We start from the raw sequence: 24483 nt of genomic DNA, 5'->3' as shown, positions 1-24483 counted from the left end.
CTATTCAGCTCCAATCAAAGAAAACATCACACCCTCAAGTGGTAGCAGCATAGTGTAAGCATAATGTGTACAGTGCTAGTTAGAAGACAGTCTGCAATTCCTAACAAAGACACCAAAGAGCTCACCCACAATGAATGGGGTTACAGTAGTTGAAACAATATGTGTAATATTACCTACTTGCCAGAAAGTAAGGTCTAAAATATTTAGTTTTTTATTTAAAGATCTGCGAGTCAGTTCTAATTATAATACTTCGAGGTACTGCATACCAAAGTTCCAGATTTTTATCTGCATTGTTCATCACTAGGAAAAAACAGTAAAATGGGTACAAACATGTATGTATACAAGTACAATACAGAAAACACATACCTCCAGAATGGCTGTCTCCTCCATAGCCGTAGCCTCCAGAACGACCACCTGAAGATCCTGAACGATTGCCACCACTTGTTTGACGATAATCACGAGCACCAAATCCTCCACTACCAAACCTATTTAAACAAAAAGAAAATCAACTTATGAACTGCCAATTACATAAAAATCCTAACTACATCTCCCCATCAAGTGTGCACGAACTTGAAGGTTGTTCACTTGATTAGAGACAATTCATAAACAAGGTACTACAACTAACCGTTTATTACTACCACCCCGTCTTCCACTCGATGGCATCCTTGAGTCACTAGCCAAGGATTGTAACCATGATGGTAACTCTTGTTTTGTCTCCTGTATCAATTCCACCAAATCTCTTACCAGGTTCTTGTTCTTTTCATTAAAGAAGGAAGTTGCCAAACCTAAAAAACATAGGTCATTTTTTTATTAGAATATGTTTATCAAATTCAACTCAACAAAATTTAATTTTTAACTCCTGCACATGTACACACACTACTAACTTTAAGGCTTTCTATCACTTTGAAAATAAATTCTCAAAAAAACCCAATCTTGTTCCTCCCATAACACCATTCTGCCATTTAATTGACAAACAGGACGATCCAAAAAGGGGGACTGCCCTCAGTAGTATAGTTTATAGAGGCAAAGGATAAAAAGCATGAAGATATTTTTGATCTAATCAGAAACGTTCAACTTTTAGTCATAACCCAATCTTTCAGTGGGTTCAGGGCAAAGATTGTACTCATGTATTGACTACAGAAAGCAAATACAATTATCAGATGACCAATGAGATTTGACCATAAAGATGTGCACCAGCAATTGATGAAAAACAACTTAGTGTGTAAATGTTTAATCGAAATACTGTATGATGCAGCAGACAACCCTACAGTTTCAAGTTTTACTTGTACACAATTGCTAGATCCTAACCATATTCCAATAAATGACAAATCAAACTCATCATCATCTCCTGAAGTTATTCAGATTACAGTTTATCACCAGGTTTGAGATTAGAACAGTAACAGAACCAGTGTAGAACAACTGAGGTTGTTCAATCCAGTAATTTTGGATGCACGACCCACTTAAAAAAGTAAAAAGAATAGTCAATTTTTAGTTTTTAGTCAATTAATTTAAATCTGCACATAAGCATGTCTGAAATGGCAAAGTTCAGGCATGTATCATGTCAGCCTTGCCTATTTCAACATAGCATGATGCAGGTCCCGTTGTTACTCTTGCTTGTATTGGATTTTTCCTTTGAACTAGAAACTACATTCCTCATACATTTACTGTGATCAGGGTTGCCACAAGTTTCTCCAAGTGAAATTCCCTGATTTTCAGACAACTTTTATAGCATTTTTCCCTGACAAGTTTTGAGATCTAAAGAGTAAGTAAGAACATAGGTTGACAAAGAAGGTAAAGACTTCTGTCTTAAGTACTAACATCAACATCTTTTCTAATGAAATGTTTTCAGATGGAGAAAGCAAGCCAAATGGTGTGTGTGTGTGTGTGTGTGTGTGTGTGTGTGTGTGTGTGTGTTTGTCATTAAGATAACTTAATTCATTTCAATAAAATTAAACAAATTTGGTGACAAAAACATACATTTCCTTAGAGTACCAAGACAGATTTAAAATACCTTCACCCTTTTCAGAAGTAACCTGAGAAAAAAAGAAGGCCTCTATAAAGACTTTTATAAGGCAGGGAAGAGTTGAGTAAACCAACACTATAGGTGACTACCAATAAAACGTTGGTATACCATATTTGTTATTGTTGGTTATTACCGACTGTGTTATGTCTACGAGGGCAGTTCAATAAGTAATGCAACACATTTTTTTTCTTAAACAGGGGTTGTTTTATTCAGCATTTAAGTACACCAGGTTATTCCCCAATCTTTTAGCTACACGACACTATTTTTCAACGTAATCTCCATTCAATGCTACGGCCTTACACCACCTTGAAATGAGGGCCTGTATGCCTGCATGGTACCATTCCACTGGTCGATGTCGGAGCCAACGTCGTACTTCATCATCCGTGTAGTGCCTCCCACGGATTGCGTCCTTCATTGGGCCAAACATGTGGAAATCCGACGGTGCGAAATCGGGGCTGTAGGGTGCATGAGGAAGAACAGTTCATTGAAGTTTTGTGAACTCCTCTCGGGTGCGAAGACTTGTGTGAGGTCTTGCGTTGTCATGAAGAAGGAGAAGTTCGTTCAGATTTTTGTGCCTACGAACACGCTGAAGTCGTTTCTTCAATTTCTGAAGAGTAGCACAATACACTTCAGAAATGATCGTTTGACCATGGGGAAGGACATCGAACAGAATAGCCCCTTCAGCGTCCCAGATGACTGTAACCATGACTTTACCGGCTGAGGGTATGGCTTTAAAATTTTTCTTGGTAGGGGAGTGGGTGTGGCGCCACTCCATTGATTGCCGTTTTGTTTCAGGTTCGAAGTGATGAACCCATGTTTCATCGCCTGTACCAATCTTTGACAAGAAATTGTCACCTTCAGCCACATGACGAGCAAGCAATTCCGCACAGATGGTTCTCCTTTGCTCTTTATGGTCTTCGGTTAGACAACGAGGGACCCAGCGGGAACAAACCTTTGAATATCCCAACTGGTGAACAATTGTGACAGCACTACCAACAGAGATGTCAAGTTGAGCACTGAGTTGTTTGATGGTGATCCGTCGATCATCTCGAATGAGTGTTCTCGCACGCTCCGCCATTGCAGGAGTCACAGCTGTGCACGGCCGGCCCGCACGCGGGAGATCAGACAGTCTTGCTTGACCTTGCGGCGATGATGACACACGCTTTGCCCAACGACTCACCGTGCTTTTGTCCACTGCCAGATCACCGTAGACATTCTGCAAGCGCCTATGAATATCTGAGATGCCCTGGTTTTCCGCCAAAAGAAACTCGATCACTGCCCGTTGTTTGCAACGCACATCCGTTACAGACGCCATTTTAACAGCTCCGTACAGCGCTGCCACCTGTCGGAAGTCAATGAAACTATACGAGACGAAGCGGGAATGTTTGAAAATATTCCACAAGAAATTTCCGGTTTTTTCAACCAAAATTGGCTGAGAAAAAAAATGTGTTGCATTACTTATTGAACTGCCCTCGTATTATTCTACAGGTACTGCGCGACTTTCTTTCGAGAAATACATGAGCACACTGCATACAAGCCACCTGTGACTGCCACAGTTTTCTTCTTATCGTCCATATTTTCTAATATATAAATTATTTTCGAAGTGCCAAAATGTACTAGAATAAATAAAATTTGTATAAAATGTGGCATTGTACAATGTACTTGCGGTGAGACAGTCACAATTCCAGAAATCCATCACCAGTGCCCTCTGGCCAGCCAAGGAGCATACAGTCCTGGATCTGTGGATAAACTACAAAAATCCATTATATTATACTACACACAAACAGACCCGGCCTGCGACGGATCGGCGAGACTAGATCCAATAGGCAGGGCTTGCACATTGGTAGGAAACAGTGGGCTTCAGATTGGCAGGCCCAATCCATTAGGGACACCTGCAGAAATGGCTTGCGGTTTTGGCCCGTCATGGGAGTCCACTCATGTGGCCAGCTATTCATGTGTCACAGATACAATGTTGTTGAAATGAGACCACAGTGATCAATCCATGCGACATAACTTTTGCAAATACTCTGAGAACCAATACTAATGAGGATAGGTAGCAACTCACCATAAAGATGATCTCTGAGCTGCAGACAGGCTGATAGAAAAGACAATAACACTCTCAACTAAATTCTTGGCAATACCCAAAACAATATTTCACAGATATACATTCACACAATCACTGACAACTCGTGCACACATGACCGCCATCTCCAGCCACTGTGTCAACAATCTTCAAGAATCAAATCCAAACAAACCACTCCTCACGCCTCCCTGCCTCTAGTCAGCAGCTGCCAGGCTAGTGCCAAGAAGTGATGGCAGCAATGAGTGCAAGCTGAGGGAGTGGTAGGAAGGGAAGAAGCAGTAAGAATGAGGGAGTAGTAAGCAGCACACGAACTCTGCTGCGTCCAGCCAGCAATATGCACAACATCTCAATAAATAAACCATTTCATCTACTGAAACAATAATAAGATTTTGTGTTTTTTCAAATTTCCCTGACACTTCTGAAGTTTCCTGAACTTGTGGCAACCCTGGTGATGTATCACACATTTATCTGCAAATAACACTCCTGAATGAGATACAACATTTGGAAAATCTGACAAAAAAGCTCAGCAGGTCACAGCTTGCTGCTCTATTTTGTTGTCAGATAATTCATTTGCAAATATTAGTCTAAATTCCTCCATTTTAAAATCTACACTTTGGACACCCAGTAGACAGCAAATTCAGGGAATACAGCTTCATACAAGGAGGTCCCACAGAAGCCTACTGTGACTTCTATGAAGTGTTCACTGGAACTTTCTTTAAACACTGACCCGAAAACATACTTCATGAGTATTTTATTTTTTTAAACAAGCTCCAATAATCTAAGGTTTCTGGAAGCCATGATTTCACTGTTTTCACAAAAAAAGGACAATATTACATGGAATAGTCAGGCTCTGACTGCCATCCGGTATACACCTGGAGAGTAGCAAGTTACATAGCTGCTTCTGTGTTTTCTTAGTAGCTTATTTCTTAAATTTTTTGTACTTTTTTTAACTTAAAAATAATCATGCATATTATTAGCTGCAAAGAGATGCCAGGCACTCTGTAGAGTGACTTTCTTTTCTGCTGAACAGCCAGCTACAGAGATCAAAAGGCATCAGCTTTCATTGGCGACACATTAAGAGGTTAGCAAGTTGCACATCTAGGATTCTTTCTGTGCTCTTACAGTCAGTTCTTCAGTTGTAATACTAGCATGTGTAGGACATACACAGGCAAAGTGTGGCTGCAGGAGGAGCTGCCTGCAATTCGCAAAAAGCTGAATGTGCTTTTGTTGACAGTTAGCCTTCTTCAGGCTACTGCCTAAGAGTGCAGCAGTGGCAGAGAATATTGGTACATCACATGGGACACCTAAGGTGTCGCCTATTTTGACCACCAGCTCTGCTGCCGAAGTACATCCTAGTGAACGTGATGCAGTTATCTTCTCTCACAGGAGGATGATTGGCAGGTGGTAAAGCTTCTGTGTGTGGACAGGTGGCAGCTCCTTTAACAGGGTCTGAGCAAGTACATGGAGTGGGAAGCGGAAGGATTTACTTGTTATCAGGACCTCTGACATTAGGCACATAATGGAGCCCCTTGGCAGATAGCACTCAGGGCTGGAAAGGAAGCCAATGTGCACTTTGTGTGACTGCTGGTGGGCCTCATCTGAGATGTGGAGGCGGCCTTGGCTGTGGCTCTTAAGTGTGCAGGTTACATACAGGCTGCTCAGAGAAGTGGTGGAGGCTGCTGGCCTCACGAATGGGGTGCAAGCAAAGCTCCCAACTTGCAGCACTGTTTTCAGAGTCGATGAGGGTTCTTTGGCTTGGAGAAGAATGGAGCATCTCAAGCTAGAGCTTCATCAACTCTGTGACAGTCTTGGCTGTAGATTTCTGGAACTGCGTTATCAGGTGGGGAAATGCAGGACTGCCCCTGATAGGTCAGAGGGGTGCACTACATGAAAGAAGCAGCTACTTAGGTTAGCAGAGTAATTGGGAGTGCACATCATGAGTTTTTTAGGCTAGGCAACAGATCGACGTTGTCTGGTGAACACTTGGCAGTTGACTTGCAGATAGTGAAAGGAGACCCTGTTCAGTGAAAGCACTTCAATTGTCAAAATTTAGTCAGTAAATTGTCAAAGTATTCATAATGAAGCCCAAAATTTACTGCCCTCCAGGAGACTGCTCATGCTCAAATTATTCTTGGGCCCGAGAGCCAGCTAAAACTAAGTAGACTGTTCTTAGATGTTTAGCAAATCATAGAACATATATCAAAAAACAGATTTATGCCATAGGAGGAGGTTGACAAAAATACTGTCTCTACTGAGATCGAATTTGAGCCTGACAGTGAAGCTATCTGGTCGAGTATAACATGTCTAGGTGAAAACAAGTTAATCGTTTGTTGTTTTTACTGGCCACCCGATTCTGCTGCGATGATTTTAAAATCACTGAAGGAAAGTCTATAGACAGTGATGTCAGAATAGGTCGATCATGCATATGAGCTGGAGGTGACTAACCTACTGAGGACAGACTGGGACATCTATGGATTCATTGCAGGGAGGATACAGGCAGTCTTTTGAACACTTTTCTGAAAGCTATCTTGAGCAGATTATGAAACAGCCCACATGCAATGGACATAAAAGACGTTACAGCTACAAACAGGGCTGACCAAACAGATAGCATCAGTAGAGACAGGGATTAGTGACATGGGTATCATGGAGACTTTGGTAGCTAAAGTTAATAAATCAGTCAATAAGGCTAGGAGATTATTTCTTTTAGTAAGAGTACATAGATAATTGTTAGCATCCCACTTAGACAATGAACTGACATAATTTTGTTCCAGCGCGATGAACATGGAGGGAGTTACAGGCAAAGCATAATGGATTGCAAATCATACGCTGGAGAAGTATGTGCCAGTATGTACATTAAGGATGGAGTAGACACACTGTGGTTAACAATGAAATTCAAAAAATGCTGAGAAAGCACAAGCTGTTGAACACACAGTTCAAAAGAACGTGGAAAACACAACAAGCAAAAGTTAATATAAATTCGTGCACCTGTAAAAAGATCGATAATGAAGCTTACAACAACCACGACCATCATAACTTAACAAAATATCTTGACAAGAATCTGAGATTATTCTGGCCTACATTATTTCGCTAAGTCAGTCTAGGCTTCTATCCAGTCACTTGTTGGCCAGTCTGGTTCAGCAGTAGAATATAGCAAAATTAAAGCCAAAGTTTGAAACACTCATTTAAGAAATCATTCATTCATACAGGAGTACTGTACAAACATACCACTTCACCATCACACAGACTCCTGTATGGAGGACACAGTAACAAGCATCCCTGTCAGAGAGAAATAGCAGAAAGAGTTGAAAGCAAATAAGTTGCAACATCTTGATGGACTCGCAGTTTGATTTTAGGGAGAGTGCTCTACAGCAATGGCTCCTACTTAGCTTGTATTAATGACAATCTCTTGCCCAGCAGAAAGCCCCAGTGCTGGAAAAAGCACAGGTGATTCCTGTATATGAGAAGGGTTAAAGAATGGACCTGAAAAATTGCAGACCAATATACATAACATCAGTTTGACTATAATAAACTGCCTTGAGAGGGAAAAGTTTCTGTCCACAATTCAGCAAGGTTTTAGAAAACATCACTCATGTGAAACTCAGCTTGCGCTTCTCTTATGAATGAAGGGCCAATAGGCAGTTTCCATATCATTAGTTTTCTGTGAAGCATTTGACACAGCGCCACACTGCTGACCATTAAACATACAAGCATACAGAATAGGTTCTCCAGATATGCGAGAAGCTCTACGACTTCTTCAGTAACACAACAAGTATGATGTCCTCAACAGCGAGTGTTCACCAGAGGCAAGGGTATCATCACAAATGCCCCAGGGAAGTGTGATCGGGCCGCTATTTTCTATATACATAACTAATCTGGCAGTCAGAGTAAGTAGCAGTCGGAGGTTGTTTGTCAATGATGCTGAGGTGTATGGGAAGGAGTCAGCATGGAGTGACTGGAGGAGGATACAAAATGACTTAACACAAAATTCATATTTGGTGTGATGAACAGAAACTAGCTCTAAATGTGGATGATGTAAGGTAATGTAGATGAGTAGGAAAAACAAACCCATAATGTTCAAATACAGCATTAGTAGTCACGTCGATTCCATACCTAGGCGTAGCATTACAAAGCAATATTAAATAGAATGAGAATGTACGAATTATAGTTAGAAAGGCAAATGGTCAACTTTTGTTTACTGAGAAAATTTTATGGAAGTGTGGTTCATTCGTAAAGGAGACTGCATATTGGACAGTAAAGTGACCCACCATTGACAACTGTTCAGATATTTAGGACACGCACCAGGTCGGATTAAAGGAAAACATCAAAGAAATTCAGAGACGGGTTGCTAGATTTATTACCGGTAGATTCGAACAATGTGGAAGTATTAAGAGAGATGCTTCAGGAACTCAAATGGGAATCACTGGAGGGAGGGCAATGTTCTTTCTGAGGGGCACTATTGAGAAAATTTAGAGAATCAGCATTTAGGGCTGACTACAGAATGATTATACTTTCTGCCAACATACGTTCCACTAAGGACCACAAAAGACATGAAATTAGGGCTCATACGGAGGCATATGGACAGTCTTTTTTCCCCCTCACTATTTGCCGGTGAACAGAAAAGGAAATTTCTAGTAATGGTACAGGGTACCCTCTGTCTCACACCAAACGGTGGCTTGCAGGATACACATGTGGATGTAGATGAAAGAAAAATGAATGTGAAAGCTACTGACAGGCATTTTATGCTCGGCACATCAAAAGCAGATGCCACCTTAGGCAAGTGTTTGCTTGATTGGTCTCCGCACACAAGGAAATTAAGGCTGGTTCTGAAAGCTAAAAGCAGGCTGGTCTCCTCACAGAAAATACAGTTGATAACTTTTAGATACAATGGCCAAATTAAAATACGAGGGCTATCCACAAAGTACATTACGTTTTGGAATTAAAAATAAATAAAGTATTGGAATTTTTTTTATTAAATACAGATGAAAGCCACACTTCAATACTACTTTTCTACATAGTTTCCATTTAAATTAAGGCACTTATCGTAGCGATGGACGAGTTTGGAAATTCCTTCGTCGCAAAATTCGGCCGCCTGCGCCTTCAACCATGTGGTTACCTCTTCTTGAAACTGTGTGTCGTCATCAAAACGCTGCATAGCCAACCACTTCTTCACTGCTGGGAATAAGTGGAAGTCACTCAGTGCCAGGTCAGGACTGTACAGCGGATGAGGAAACAACTCCCACTTAAAAGATTCGAGAACTTCACGAGTGGCATTTGCCGTGTGGGCCCGGGCGTTGTCGTGAATCAGCAAGATCTTTGAGCCCAATTTTCCCCTGCGCTTGTTTTGTATTGCTCTTCTGAGGTTGTGCAGAGTTTGGCAATACCTTTGAGAGTTTATTGTAGTGCCTCTTTCCAGAAAATCCACAAAAATCTTATTTCTACCGGGTTACTGATTAACCACGCGGTTGAAGGCGCAGGCGGCCGAATTTTACGATGAAGGAATTTCCAAGCTCGTCCATCGCTACGATAAGTGCCTTAACTTAAATGGAAACTACGTAGAAAAGTAGTATTTAAGTGTGGCTTTCATCTGTATATAATAAAAAAAAATTTCAATACTTTATTTATTTTTAATTCCAAAACTTAATGTACTTTGTGGATAGCCCTCATATACTGTGTTTTTTCCACAATTCTATACAAGATTAATACTGCAGGAGCTGATGTGTTCCTGGTGGTCTATGACTGAGGCACCAAAATGTTGAGGGGCTTGAATCCTTTCGCTTTGTGATGTCTTAGCTGTAGTAACCAAGTCAACTATCTGACAAAATGATGCAAGGGATGATGCAAGGAATCTCAATGAGATGAAAGCTGAGAGCAACGCACCTGACAGCAACTGTTGTGGACCGAAGATGGGGAGAACAGTGAAAGGTAATCACTTATTTTTTTAAATGAAGATTTGGTTCTGTGTCCAACCTACTGTATTTACTCGAATCTAAGCTGCACTTTTTTTCTGGTTTTTGTAATCCAAAAAATGGCCTGCGGCTTAGAATCGAGTGCAAAGTAAGGAGAAGTTCAGAAAAATGTTGGTAGGTGTCGCCACAACTAACTTCTGCCGTCGAATATATGTAGCGCAACACAGGTATTAGTCTTGTGCATAATAGTTCGCGACTGGGAAAGTTCAGTTTAATTCGTGGTTCCATCGCGAACTACGTCGCTCTTTTAGTTTGTTAGCTCCCATCTTGATTTCCAGAAAGACAGTTAGCTAGCTTTGTTACCGCTACTGCACACGCTCTTTTATTCATTATGCTAGTCTTTTAAATAATGACCAGTGTTGTCAATGCCTGTATTATTACAGTTTTATGTCGAATAATTAGACTTCGAAAGGGCAAATAAACCAGTTACGAACACAAATGGGTAAAATGGGGTAGTGAACTACTTTACTTTACATACAGTGCACTCATATTTTTTTTATTTTAAAATATATTTATTTACTTATCAGTCAGTTCATTGTAGGAATAGTACTTACAGAATATGCTAATTCTCTCTCTTTTTTTTTTTTTTTTTTTTTTTTTTTTTTTTTTTTTTTTTTTTTTTTTTTTTTTGAATAAACATACACTTTCATAAATAATCGACTTTTTTAAAGTTTTGGAAATAACCAACAAAAAAATATTTCTGCTTTAGGTACAGGTTAAGTTCTATATGGCACAAACAATAATACCTTTATCATTAACAGAAGAAACACTAACACTTATAACTTGTTACCAAACAATTGGACATAGAAAAAATAACTATGACCCCTGAGTGAGATCTTATTCTAAAGCATACTTTTTGTGTTTTGCATCATCATTCTTAAAATAATCAGTCTTCTAATTTTCAAGTGAAATATTACAATAATTTACATATTATTATGTAAAACCATTAATTTGGAAACTTTGTTCCCTGATAACAGTATTCTTCGTTCATTAAGGATTTGTCCCATCGCCGAAAAAACGCGTTCGCAGAGCACTTATGTCACTACTATGCAAAATCTCTTTAACACACATGCATATACATGAGGATGTAACTGACGACACTTGTGCCACCACTCAAGCGGATCATTTTTTCGATCTAAATACTCTTCATTGAGGTATTTATCGAGTTCCCGAATACCAGCAGCAAGATGGTTATCTGGTCTAGTGATTTTTCTTATTTCTTGGTCATACTTGTCCCATATAGAGTTTTTTTTATTTTAATTACTGCTGCTACTAGAACAAGACGCTGAAGGGTCGCTAGCAATAGGGTCAGCCACCAGAATATCTCTATTCTCCCTCTGAAGTAACTGCACTCTGCCAACTTTATTTTTGAGGCGTTGTATTGAAACTTCACAAGCTTTTTGATTTCTAAATCCTCTCTATCTAAATCGGGGGTCCAGAATAGCACTCAGCGTACAGAATGTTATTCTCTAAATCTTTAAAACAGTCTTCCATGCCTTTCTTGAGAACTGATTGCACAGCAACAATTTTTTTTTTTTTTATAACACAACAACTTTTGACAAAGTCACATTTCTTTCGGCACTTATTTCTACCGCAATTTCATAGAATCGACTAAATAAGGGCACAACTCTTATTACTTGCCAGTCACTTTCTTTCATTGTTAGCTCAGAGTGCAGAAATGCTAACGTAGCAAACACTGCATCCTTTACCTTCACCGGCACGTTAATAATAATTATTATTATTATTATTATTATTATTCCCCCCCCCCCCTCCCTACTGCAGGCTCTCGCTCCATCTCGCTACTGTCCGTCGGTCTTCAAAAAAGAGCGAATGAACTAAGTAGCGAGGTTATCTGTGAACTAGTTCGTGTAGTTCGCCTGTGGGAGTGCTCTTCCGAACTAGTTCGTTCGCGAACTACACAAGACTAACAGGTATGCTTGGCAGGCACAAAGATAAATACTGGTGCCAAAACCTCTGCATCTGTAAATAAATTAAAAGAAAAGGTAGAAGAATGTAAGCATTATGCCGTGTATTCTTTCGTGTTTGCTGCTATCTCATTTAAATCCAGTCTGCCTAATTAACTATGAAACCAGAGTGAGACAACAGCAAACGCGGAAGAATATACGTATCATCTACATCTACTTGATTACTCTGCAATTCACATTTAAGTGCTTGGCAGAGGGTTCATCGAACCACAATCATACCATCTCTCCACCATTCCACAACAGCGCGCGGGAGTCGTTTATATTCGTATTATTCTTATGTTGAATAGTGATAGTGAGAAATCTAAGACTACTAATTTCTGTGCAGAATGTAATGTACTACAGAGGTGTCTGCAAAGATTGTCAAACGGAGAAAAATTTTCGCTAAACTCTTGTTCAGAACATTTTCTATCATACGTAGTCTATTATTTGGTTCCTGTTAATCATTATCAAAGAAAGGAGCAGTGTAAGTAACAACAAATAGCAGTCTCTTGCCATTGTTTTGCTAATGAGACAATTCCTCTTTTTTATTGTAAGCTGCGGTAACGCGCACAAAAGCAAGCCATGCCGCGAGCGGCGACAGGCCGTAAACACTCATCAGAATGCGGTAAACAATGCATGGCACAGTACAATAATGCATTTTCAGCTTAGGAGTGACGTAAACACGTATAACAAAGAGAACAGCACTTACCAGATCAAAGAAAAATAAGCAGTCGATTCAAACCAGACGAAGCACGCGAAAATGAAGGGTACCCGTATAATAAATATGGACGGAGCGCCCGACGCGTAGCAATGGCTACTTGGTAAAGCTTAGGTGTTAAGCTTACTACTCAAACCAAACTACTGTAGCTATATCTTCATCCATTCAACCTCAGTTGTGTTTCACATTACAATGGACCAACTTCGTTACGATTTGGAGGGGCGGTCTAAAAAACTTCTCTCTCACGTTGAATTTCGAGTCTCGAATTTCAGGAGCGGCTTAAATTCGGGAAATGATTTTTTCCTTGATTTTGAGTCTCATTTTTCAGGTACAGCTTAGATTCGAGTAAATACAGTATTAATTGCAGCTACAGCTGATTAGTTTGTCTGTAAGTATGGAGGAAGCTTCCTACCTGCACAAATTTTTACACAAAAAGAAAACAAGGAAAGATTTCAAGCAGTGGAATGTATAGAATTAATGGCTATTTTAAGTAAGGTCATGTTTTTAAGAAATCCCTTGTATGGACTGTATCTTTCTCAATTGGTTGGAGAAGGGAAAATTCTGTGGAAGCAACAATGCGAAAATAATCCAAAATTATCTATTTTAGCCAAATTACACAAAATCAATGATTTTTTAAAGAGGGATCAGATAATTTTTAATTTTGCCAGACAAAAGTGTTATAATTCTGAGGACAGCAGTTTACTAATATTCGTGAATGATAATTATTCAATGGTGAAACTGAATTTTTTCCTTCAGATACCTTCAAGCTCATATTCGTGTAGCCTTAAAACAATGGTTCATTTCACCTGTGACAAACTTTGATAAGCTGACAAAAACAGGGCCGAATTTGGTAAAAAGTAACAACAAATTTTGACTAAACACAAATTTTAGCGAAATTGGGCATAAAAACAACACCAAACCCAGCAAAAAGTGATACCGACTATGGCTACAAAATAAAACCATTTTTTCATGTCCCTGGCTATAGATAGAATGTGATCAAGTTGGTACCTAAAAATGTAAGACAATAAATGAAGATGGAGGCTCTAATGCAGCTTCAGGAAAAAACGTTCTGTTCTGTGTTTTGTTTCTGTTTTGGAAGAACACCGCATGTTACCTTTTCAACAGCTCCATCCAGTATGGTCACACAGTCAAAGGTGGAATGATTTCTCCTGTATACACCCTGGAAGCTGCCAATAAGCAGCTTGGTTTATTCAAGATTCAAGACAATAAATTTCCAAGTTCTTTCCCACATAATTAGACAATTATGCCACAGTTTATCATGCAGTCTAAAATACTCATAACCAGAATGAATGATCCTATTACAGCTTACAAAGTCATTAAGAGTGACTTGCACTGAGAATTGGGAGACTTCACCTGCTTGTCTTTGTGCACCTAAACCAAACACTTATGTGTAGCATTGTAATAGTTAGTACCTTAGCTGGCATGGAACCTGCTTGGAGAGTGGCAGTTGCAATTTTATTTCCTTGTAAATATGAGAAGTTTCTAACAGGGAATTGCAGTCTACTGTCCTCTGACTTTAGAAATTGTGGTTTTAGTCATTGTCAGTTGTCCTATTGTGTACATTAAAGCATGTAATTATCAATGAAATTCGCCAACAGCCATGTAATTGAGATGTTATTTTATTTTGACTACCAGTTTCAGCATTCCACTATGCCATCTTCAGGCCCCTGCATAATAAAATAGTACATTTGTAGTGTATATCAGGGTGTATTAATCCTTTGACTGTTACGCGTAACGCTGGCGGTTGTGCCACTCGCCTTGCGCTAGGTGCTGAATAATTCTGGTGCACTCGCCATGTGCAATGCTTCCAACACATTTGTTTTTCGTCTTTCTATTTTGTTCCGGTCTTTGGAAGAATTGGGGGTATTTATTTGCAATATTTACACTTCATTATGTGAGGTGTGTTTTTATTATAATGTATATACAAATAAAGATGTTTACAATAGTGATATACGAATACATTCTGTCAAAAGAAGGTTAACAGTTTTTTACTACTGAAATTGTGTGTGGTAAGTTTTGAAGCACAAGTAATCACAAAGAGTTACATTGCATTCCTTGCAGCACAACTTAGTTTGTTTTGTAACACCATTACGAGTACCGACTATGCAGGTCTTTTACTTTTCCCACTGATCTGGTAAATGTGACGACACATTAGTCTTGTTGGGTACTCTTGCCGTTTAGCACCATATGCTTTCTTGCGATCGACATAAAGAGTAGCAAAACTTTCTCTACTGACATTGAGATGAAACTTTCCATACTTCATTTTCGTCCCATATTTCCGGTTCAAGCAAAAGGCATTGAATATACCGTCAAAACACGTAAATTCACCATGGATAAACAAGTGAAGTAAGTCCCGCAGAAAGGTGCGAAACTGCAGTCTGACAAATCACAGTAGTGTACTCTGTTGTGTTTAAAGCAAATTAGTCGTACAAATGCTATGGGGGCACACCAAAAATGCTGACATCGATTTAAGTGGTCGTTTTCTGCATATTGAAACGCCACCTGTTGCAGTTAGAGCAAATGATAAGGTGTGGCGAGAGTCCGTCCTTAGTCTTGCAAACAAGCGCAGCTAAACAATAGGCGAGCGGACGTCTCAGAACTTCTGAGTGGTGGTAAGGAGGAGGAGGAGGAGGAGGAGGAGGAGGAGGTGGTGGTGTAACATTATGAGTCAAGATAGCTGTAACGGAAATTGAATAGTGTAAAGTTATCTTTAAAAACTCACGCCGCGCGATTTGTTACAATTTGGTCTGTCATAATAGTAGTAACATGCTTTTGAATACAATTAAAATATAACGGCGATACCTGTTTAGTGTTATTGGAAATAATATGTAGTAAATTAATGAGTAAGGTAGCCGATCCTATAAGAAGAGGTAAAATTGGGCATATTAAGGTGTTTTGCTTTATATCGACTAAGCCGATGATACGGCGTCTTTTTTTTCCGTTTACTCTTAGAAAAAAGAACAAGTAAAGAAGTGCTAATTGTGCGTTGTGAAAAATATGGGGCGAATTTTAAATAGCTACAGTGTATAATCAGACTAACAAATGGACATTCAGTTACGCGAAATAGCGGATAGCGAAGTGTGGTCATTAAACTGAGTACACCTACAGGGCGGTCAATTCCGGGATAAGTCTATTCGCATCTCACGAGGGACGCGGTATTGAGACCATTTATTTTTTTTTATTATTATTATTTTTTGTAATTATATCGCGAAGAGCGGGCTTCAATTTATAAAAAGGAGAAAAGCTGTATCATTATCATTGACTGTTGGTGTCAAGCAACCAAAACTGTTCATCAAAGGGTTTCGGTGAATGAGTGGTGAATGCGAAGTGAAACTGTGAACGAAGTTATGTTAAATAAAGCAGAAGAGAGAAGACAATTTGGTCGTATCTGTTATTATTCCATAAACGGTAACATTTCTTCTCGTTGTATGAAGCCTTTATAAACGATCGTTATGACAATTTGCTTTGAAGGGATCTCGTTACGAGTTAAGTTTTGGGGACCTGGTCAAGAGGGGATAGTTCGTAGATCCTAACTACTGCAGCTATTCTGGAATCAGGTGCTACCATGACCGTTGTGTGTTGTCAATAGCTTAAGATCATCATATCTCATGCTCTAAGATCGACGCGCCTTTCCTCTTGGTATAACGGTGTCTCATGGTAACAACGACAACGCCGACGGTGAAGGAAGGTACGGTAGAAGTGGCGCAACAACGTGCGGCTCAATCGAGGAGGATTGCCGCATCGAGCCGAGTGTCATCCGGATTCACGAACCCTAGAGTTGGAAAATATTGTAGCAGCCAGTGAGTCTGTCCAATGAAAGAGGTATTCTTCAATAATCGCTAAAAGTGAGCGATACTACCAGGTATGATTAAAATAATTGTATAATTATAAAAAAAAGGAAGCTGAGACTTGTGATTTTGGAAGATAAATATATATAAATACATGGAGAAAATAAGTGTATGTCTTGGTAGTGAATAATCACGTCAAAACGAACGAAAAGAATACATGATAATGTGCAGTTGAGTAATGAGTAGAGAGAGGATTTATTTTTTATTTTTTTTTTTTTTGGTTGGGTTTAAGGGCGCTCAACTGCTGAGGTCATTAGCGCCCAGTCACTGTTAGAGCACATGGAATCTGGTAAAACTCAAGGGGATGGAGGGGACACCAGAAGGACCTGACAAAGATGCAGACAAAATAAGTAAAAAGATTAAATGTCTTTGGACAAGCCAGTTAAAATTATAAAACGCAGAATACGAGCAGCTGCTCGAGCGTCATCAGCTAAAACATCCGGTAAAGTAGATGGCAGGGACAGGACAACACGAAATTGACTAAAACGGGGACACGACAATAAAACATGGCGCACTGTTAATGCCTGACCACAAGGGCACTGCGGGGCTGGGTCACCGGAGAGCAGGTAGCGGTGGCTAAACCGGCAATGCCCAATCCGCAACCTGGTCAGAAGGACCTCCTCGGGCCGAGATGGTCGGGAGGATGTTGTCCAAGCAGTTGGTAGCGGTTTTACTGCCCGGAGCTTGTTTCCTTGGAGGGATGACCAAGCATCCCACCACAACGACACAAGCCTCTTACAGACATCCCCACGAACGTCGGATGACGGGACACAATGGGAGGCTGGCCGAGGCAGGAGGACTGCAGCCTTGGCTGCAGCATCCGCAGCCTCATTCCCAGGCACTCCCACATGTCCGGGAACCCACAGAAAGCTGACAGAACCACCGTTATCAGCCAAAGAATGGAGGGACTGCTGTATCCGTTGAATCAAGGGATGGACCGGATAGGGAGCTCCAAGGCTCTGAAGAGCACTGAGTGAGTCAGAGCAGAGTACATATGATGAATGGTGGTGGCGGCGGGCATACTGAACGGCCTGATGGAGAGCAAAAAGCTCGGCCGTAAAGCTGGAACATTGGTCGAGGAGCCTGTATTTAAATGTGGCGGCCCCGACGACAAAGGCACAGCCGACACCATCGTCAGTTTTGGAGCCATCGGTGTAAATAAAGGTGTGACCGGCAAGTCGAGCACGAAGTTCGGCAAACCGTGAGCAATACATTGCAGCCGGAGTACCATCCTTCGGGAGTGAGCTGAGGTCGAGATAAATATGAACCGGAGCCTGGAGCCAAGGTGGTGTCGGGCTCTCACCCTCTCTGAAGGTGGTAGGGAGGGCAAAATCCAATTGTCGAAGCAGGCGACGGAAGCGGACTCCAGGGGGCAGCAGGGCAGACACATACAACCCGTACTGACGGTCGAGAGAATCGGTGAAGAAGGACTTGTAAGAGGGGTGGTCGGGCATAGACGACAGCCGGCAGGCATACCGACACAGCAGTACGTCGCGCCGGTAGGTCAACGGTAACTCGGCAGCTTCAGCATAAAGACTCTCGACAGGACTAGTGTAGAAGGCTCCGGTCGCAAGACGTAACCCCCGATGGTGGATGGAGTTGAGCCGGCGTAAGAGGGACGGCCGAGCGGACGAGTAGACGAAGCTCCCATAATCCAGCTTCGATCGGACTATGGACCGATACAAGCGAAGCAGGACAGTGCGATCCGCTCCCCAAGATGAACCGCTAAGAACTCTGAGGACATTAAGGGAACGTGTACAACGGGCCGCCAAATAAGAGACGTGTGGAGACCAACACAGTTTCCTGTCCAACGTGAGCCCTAGAAACTTAGTTGTGTCCACGAATGGGAGAACAACGGGACCGAGATGTAAGGATGGCGGAAGGAACGCTTTATATCGCCAAAAGTTGATACAAACCGTCTTTTCTTCAGAGAACCGGAAGCCATTTGCCACGCTCCATGAGTAGAGGCTGTCTAGACAACGCTGAAGGCAGCGCTCCAGGAGGCATGTTCTCTGGGCACTGCAGTAGATCGCGAAGTCATCGACAAAGAGAGAGCCTGAGACATTAGGTGGAATGCAATCCATAATGGGATTGATAGCGATGGCAAAAAGGGCTACGCTCAAGACGGAGCCCTGAGGCACTCCGTTCTCCTGGAGGAAGACGTCGGACAATACGGAGCCCACACGTACCCTAAACTTTCGATCCGTTAAAAGGGAATCAATAAAAAGGGGCAGGCGACCGCGTAGGCCCCACCTGTGCATAGTGCGGAGGATACCTCCTCTCCAACAGGTGTCATAAGCCTTCTCCAAGTCGAAGAACACGGCTACCGTTTGGCGCCTTCGCAAAAAGTTGTTCATGATGAATGTCGACAAGGTCACGAGGTGGTCAACAGCGGAGCGGCGGCGACGAAAGCCGCATTGGACATTAGTAAGTAGCCGTCGAGATTCAAGAATCCAGACTAACCGAGCATTAACCATGCGCTCCATCACCTTACAGACACAGCTTGTAAGAGAAATGGGGCGGTAACTAGAAGGAAGGTGTCTATCCTTCCCGGGTTTGGGTATAGGAACAACAACGGCGTCACGCCAACGCATGGGGACTTGACCTTCGGTCCAGACGCGATTGTAGGTACGGAGAAGGAAGCTTTTGCCCGCCGGAGAAAGGTGTGCCAGCATCTGAACGTGAATGGCATCCGGCCCCGGAGCAGAGGACCGGGACAGTGCAAGCGCACGTTCGAGTTCCCGCATAGTAAAGGGGGCATTATAGGTTTCCAGATTCAGCGAGTGGAAGGAAGGTCGCCGAGCCTCTTCTGCCTCTTTCCTGGGAAGGAAGGCAGGATGGTAATGGGGGGAGCTTGAAACCTCCTCGAAAAAGCGGCCAAAGGCGTTGGCGACAGCCACCGGATCAACGAGGACCGCATTACCTGAGGTCAGGCCAGGTACCGAGGAGTGGGCCTTAATACCCGACAGCCGGCGCAGGCTACCCCAAACGACGGAAGAGGGAGTAAAACTGTTAAAGGAGCCGGTGAAAGAGGCCCAACAAGCTTTTTTGCTGTCTTTGATGACTCTACGGCATTGCGCTCGGAGTCGTTTGTGTTCAATACAATTCGCCAACGTAGGATGGCGGCGAAAGGTGCGTAAAGCACGTCGTCGAGCACGGATAGCGTCCCTACAAGCCTCGTTCCACCAGGGGACGGAAACGCGACGTGAAGAAGTAGTACGAGGAATGGAACGTTTGGCAGCATGGATGATAACAGCCGTGAGGTATTCGACCTGACTGTCACAACTGGGAAAATCGTGGTCCGGAAAGGTCGCCAGGGATGAGTAAAGTCCCCAGTCAGCTTTCAGTATGTTCCAGCTCGAAGGACGTGGGGATGGGGTGTGGTGCAGGAGACGAACGACACAGGGGAAGTGGTCGCTCGAATAGGTGTCAGAAAGGACATACCACTCGAACCGACGGGCAAGAGTGGTAGAACATATCGAGAGGTCCAAGTGGGAAAAGGTATGAGTGGAGTCCGAGAGGAAAGTCGGGGTGCCGGTATTGAGGCAGACAAGATTGAGATGGTTGAAGACATCTGCCAAGAGTGAGCCTCTGGGACAGGATGCAGGAGAGCCCCAAAGGGGATGATGGGCATTGAAGTCGCCAAACAATAAAAACGGCGGGGGAAGCTGAACGATCAGGTGCATCATGTCAGCCCGACTAACGGCAGACGACGGTGGAGTGTAGATGGTACAAACTGAAAAAGTAAAAGCAGAAAGAGTAATGTGGACAGCTATTGCTTGGAGTGGGGTGGTCAATGGGATGGGATGGTAATAGACGTCGTCCCGAATGAGCAACATGACCCCACCATGAGCTGGGACACCGTCCACAGGGCTAAGGTCATACCGCTCCGAGGTATAGTGGGTAAAGGCAATACGGTCAGTCGGGCGCAACTTGGTTTCCTGGAGTCCAAGGACGAGCGGACAGTGCAGGCGGAGGAGCAGTTGTAATTCCTCCCGATGAGATCGAATACCTCTTATGTTCCAATGAAACAACGCCATCGCTAGTCAAAAAGTTGGGGGAACGAGACAGGGGAAGAGCTGGTCACCTCGACGGCCGCGGAGGGCCAGGTTGCGAGGGAACAACGCTACAACCGACGGGAGGCGGATCCGGTTCCATCGACTGGTCGCCAGCTGCGGCCGCTGTCCCTGGTTGTGTAGGAGGGGCAGCATCATTTGCCGACGAAAGGCCAGCTGAGCGCCTGGCAGCAGAGCGTCCCGGCGAAACTGAGGACGGCCGGGAGCGGCGACTCACGGATGGAGCGTCAGTCGAAACGCGCCGGGGTGGAGAGGGGGATAGAGACTACTTCTTGGAGGCCTTCTTGGAAGGCCGAGGAGGCACAGGGATGGTGGGCTGGACCCGAAGAAGGTCATCACGCGCGGGGTCCGTTTTGGAATGCCGGACCTCGGAAGCCGGGGTCCGGAACGTGTCCCCGATGGACGCCTGAGAAGAGGATCGCTTCTCAGGTGGCGTGTGGGGAGAAGGAGGAGGAAGGATGGCCCCTGGGGCAGAGGGGGTGGGGGCCACGGGGGAGGAGGATTTGGAAGGGAGGGATTTGGGAGACGGAGGCAGAGCCCCCTGATGGGCGGAGGAGGCGGAGGGGGGACAGGAGAGGGGTGAGGATACCGCGGAAGGAGTGGACACAACTGAGGCAAATGAAGTGGTCAATGGCACAGGATGGAGGCGGTCGTACTTCTTCCTGGCCTCAGAATAAGACAGCCGATCCAAAGTTTTGATTTCTTGTATCTTCTTCTCCTTCTGATATGCGGGGCAGTCTGAGGATCTAGGCGAGTGGACGCCAGGACAATTAACGCACCGAGGTGGTGGGGTGCATGTATGTTCCTCACGAAGAGGACGGCCACAATCGCCACAGAGGGGCTCAGCCTCACACCGTGACGACATGTGCCCAAAGCGCAAACACCTAAAACAGCGCATAGGAGGCGGAACGTAGGGTCGCACGTCACACCGGTAGCACATTACCTTTACCTTCTCTGGGAGAACGTCCCCCTCGAAGGCGAGGATAAAGGCCCCAGTGTCGATGCGACGGTCTTTGGGGCCGCGCTGGACTCGCCGGACGAAATGCACGCCTCGGCGCTCCAGGTTGGCCCTGAGCTCCTCATCAGATTGTAGCAGGAGGTCACGATGAAAAATAACCCCCTGCGTCCTATTGAGTGCCAGATGTGGGGCAATGGAGACTGGGATGTCCCCTAGGCGGTCGCACGCCTGGAGCGCCGCCGACTGTGTGGCGGACGTGGTCTTGATAAGTACGGACCCTGAACGCATCTTGCTGAGAGCCTCGATTTCCCCGAAGATGTCCTCAATGTGCTGAACAAAGAACATGGGCTTGGAGGTGGCGAATGTCCCCCCATCGGTTCGAGAACAGACCAAATAGCGGGGGAAGTACTTCGCTCCAAGCCGGCGGGCCTGTCCCTCCTCCCATGGAGTGGCCAAGGGGGAAGGGGCAGGAGAACCAGAACCAGAAACGGTACTTTTTCTTTTGAAAGACAAGGCCGCAGAGCGACCCGATACGTGGTGACGTTTCATCTGCGAAACGTCCGCCCCGATACCACCCACTCCGACCAGGGGCTCTCCCCACGGGCGCCACCCAGCCGCAGCAAGGGCCACCTGGCAGGATGACCATTGCCGGGAGTCCTGATGCCCCAAGGAGACGGGCATCTACTCCTTGGCCGACGTGGGGAATGTGCAGCTCAGGTATCGGCAGTACGATCCCTGTGTTGTCAGGGGGCTACAACCTAGACGGTACATGACGACCCCACCACAACGGGCTGGCTACCGTGCTGGATTTCTGGTGCCATGGAAAGTCCATCATGATCGCTGGTGCAGATGGAGACGCACTATGGGCGTAACTGGGACAACCCAAAAGGCGTTTAGGCCCAATTTGAGTAATAGTGGGTATGGTTACAACGCCGGTGCAATGCTGAGTGCCAAGGTCTGAGTGCACTTAGGACCAGTGGTACACCACGTAAGGTGTCCTTCCCCAAAAGGCTCGTACTTCTGTAGAAATTTAGAAAAATGGAGGTCAAACCCCAAGGGGGACCATCACATGGAAGGCCGAAACAGTTGAAACTCCTTTTAGTCGCCTCGTACGACAGGCAGGAATACCTCGGGCCTATTCTTACCCCGGACCCGCAGGGGGGGTAGAGAGAGAGAAGAAAGTGAAGAGGATATGGATGATGCATCCCATGAGCTCAATGTGAGACAGGAGCCATGTACAGATAATAATACAGTTATTGATTTAGAGCCGTTAGGAGTTTCAAATACAATGATAAGTGAGGTAAGCAGCGTGGGAGAACATAAAGATCTTGAGGTTTCGGAAGTAGATCAGGAAGTTGATCCTCAAAATGGAAATATTAATCAAAAAATTTTTTGATATGCTGGTATCAATAAATACTCAAATGGGTGTAATGAATGGAAGACTTGGTTCACTAGAAAAAGATAATAAGCAATTAAAAGAGGACAATCAAAAGTTAAATGAAAAATTTGATGCCAAATTTGGTTCATTAGAAGTTAAAATTGATTCTTTGGAAAGCAGACTGAACACCTTTGATTATAAACTGGAAAATACTAAGAAAGAATTAAAGGCGGACTGGGAGACTCAATTAAATGCGAAATTTGGAGAACTAGATGTAGAGTTTGCTAACACCTTAGAAAGGCAATATAATAATTTAATGGGAAAACTTCATGACGTAGAAAAGAAATATGAGGTAGTTTTGGAGAGTTATGATGGCCTGTCCAATAGGATGGTTAAGTGTGAAAGCAGCTGTTTCAATGCTAGCGCACAGATAGAAGAGCTTTCGAAACAGTCGAGTTTGAGTCCGATGCTCGTAAGGGGATTGACAAGTATTTAGTAGATCAAACTAAAAGACTTGACGAAGATCTGTCTGAATGGATAGAAATAAAAGGAAATGAAATTGTAGACAAGGTTAAGACTACTATTGGATCCCAGCCAAATGAAAATATCAATGAGCACCTAAGCAGAAATGATGAATTAATTAAGCTCTTCACTAGTGAAATTCAGAAAATAAAAGACAAAATAGTTGATGAGTTACCTAAATGGCAAAAGAAAACCAATCATAAATTGGCGGAGTTAGAACGAAAGTCATCACAAAATTTGTTGACAGAGGACGAACATTCGGAGAATAGGTCGAAAAACAACCGAACATGTGATAATACGAAGTACAACTGTGGTGAAAATTTGCATTGGGAAGTTGATGATTCGGTTGGTAAAGATAATGATTCTTTTGGTCAGCAAGGATATGCGTCTTCTTTAAAGGTGGAGAACAGCATTTTTAAAAGTAGACAATTCCCAACATTCTCCACTGAAAAGAACAACCTGCATCCGAAAATCTTTATCAATAATTTCAAAAGAATATTTCCACGTAGCTGGTCAGAACACGACCGACTTCAATTTATAGTATCCAAAATCACCAGAGAAGCTGCATTATGAGCCGCCGAAGTAAGTGAAAGTTGCCATACTTGCGCTGAGTTTGAACAACTTTTTTTGGCTAAATACTGGTCGTCGAGTAAACAAGAGAAATTAAGAAAAGAAGTTTATCAACCTGAGTATTTTAACAGTAAAAGGAGTACTTTAAGGCAATATTTTGAAAATTACATAAATAAAACACGTTATTGGAGTGATCCAATTTCTCACAAGGAAGTGATCAGAATTTTGAAGGGAAGGTTGCCCATAAATATACGTGAAAAGTTAATAAATGTTCCTGACCACGATGTAGAACAATTATTGTCAGTGATTGACTCTATAGATATGATTATGGAAGACGCAAGACAAATGAGTAGTAA

At 43.2% G+C, this 24483-nt stretch overlaps 1 protein-coding gene across 1 annotated transcript in view; it reads right to left on the bottom strand.

The window, feature by feature from the left end:
- Positions 1-24483, bottom strand: part of LOC126161939 (ATP-dependent RNA helicase DDX3X) — a 171368-nt gene that overhangs the window by 46624 nt on the left and 100261 nt on the right. The window contains exons 12-13 of the mRNA XM_049918114.1: positions 626-785; positions 367-485 (exon numbers count right to left, since the gene is read on the bottom strand). Coding sequence (XP_049774071.1) covers positions 367-485; positions 626-785 — 279 coding nt within the window. The remainder of the gene's footprint in view (positions 1-366; positions 486-625; positions 786-24483) is intronic.

This window comes from Schistocerca cancellata, chromosome 2, assembly GCF_023864275.1.
Source record: "Schistocerca cancellata isolate TAMUIC-IGC-003103 chromosome 2, iqSchCanc2.1, whole genome shotgun sequence".
NCBI classification, from domain to species: Eukaryota; Metazoa; Arthropoda; class Insecta; order Orthoptera; family Acrididae; genus Schistocerca; species Schistocerca cancellata.
This window is presented reverse-complemented; position numbering and strand designations above follow the sequence as displayed.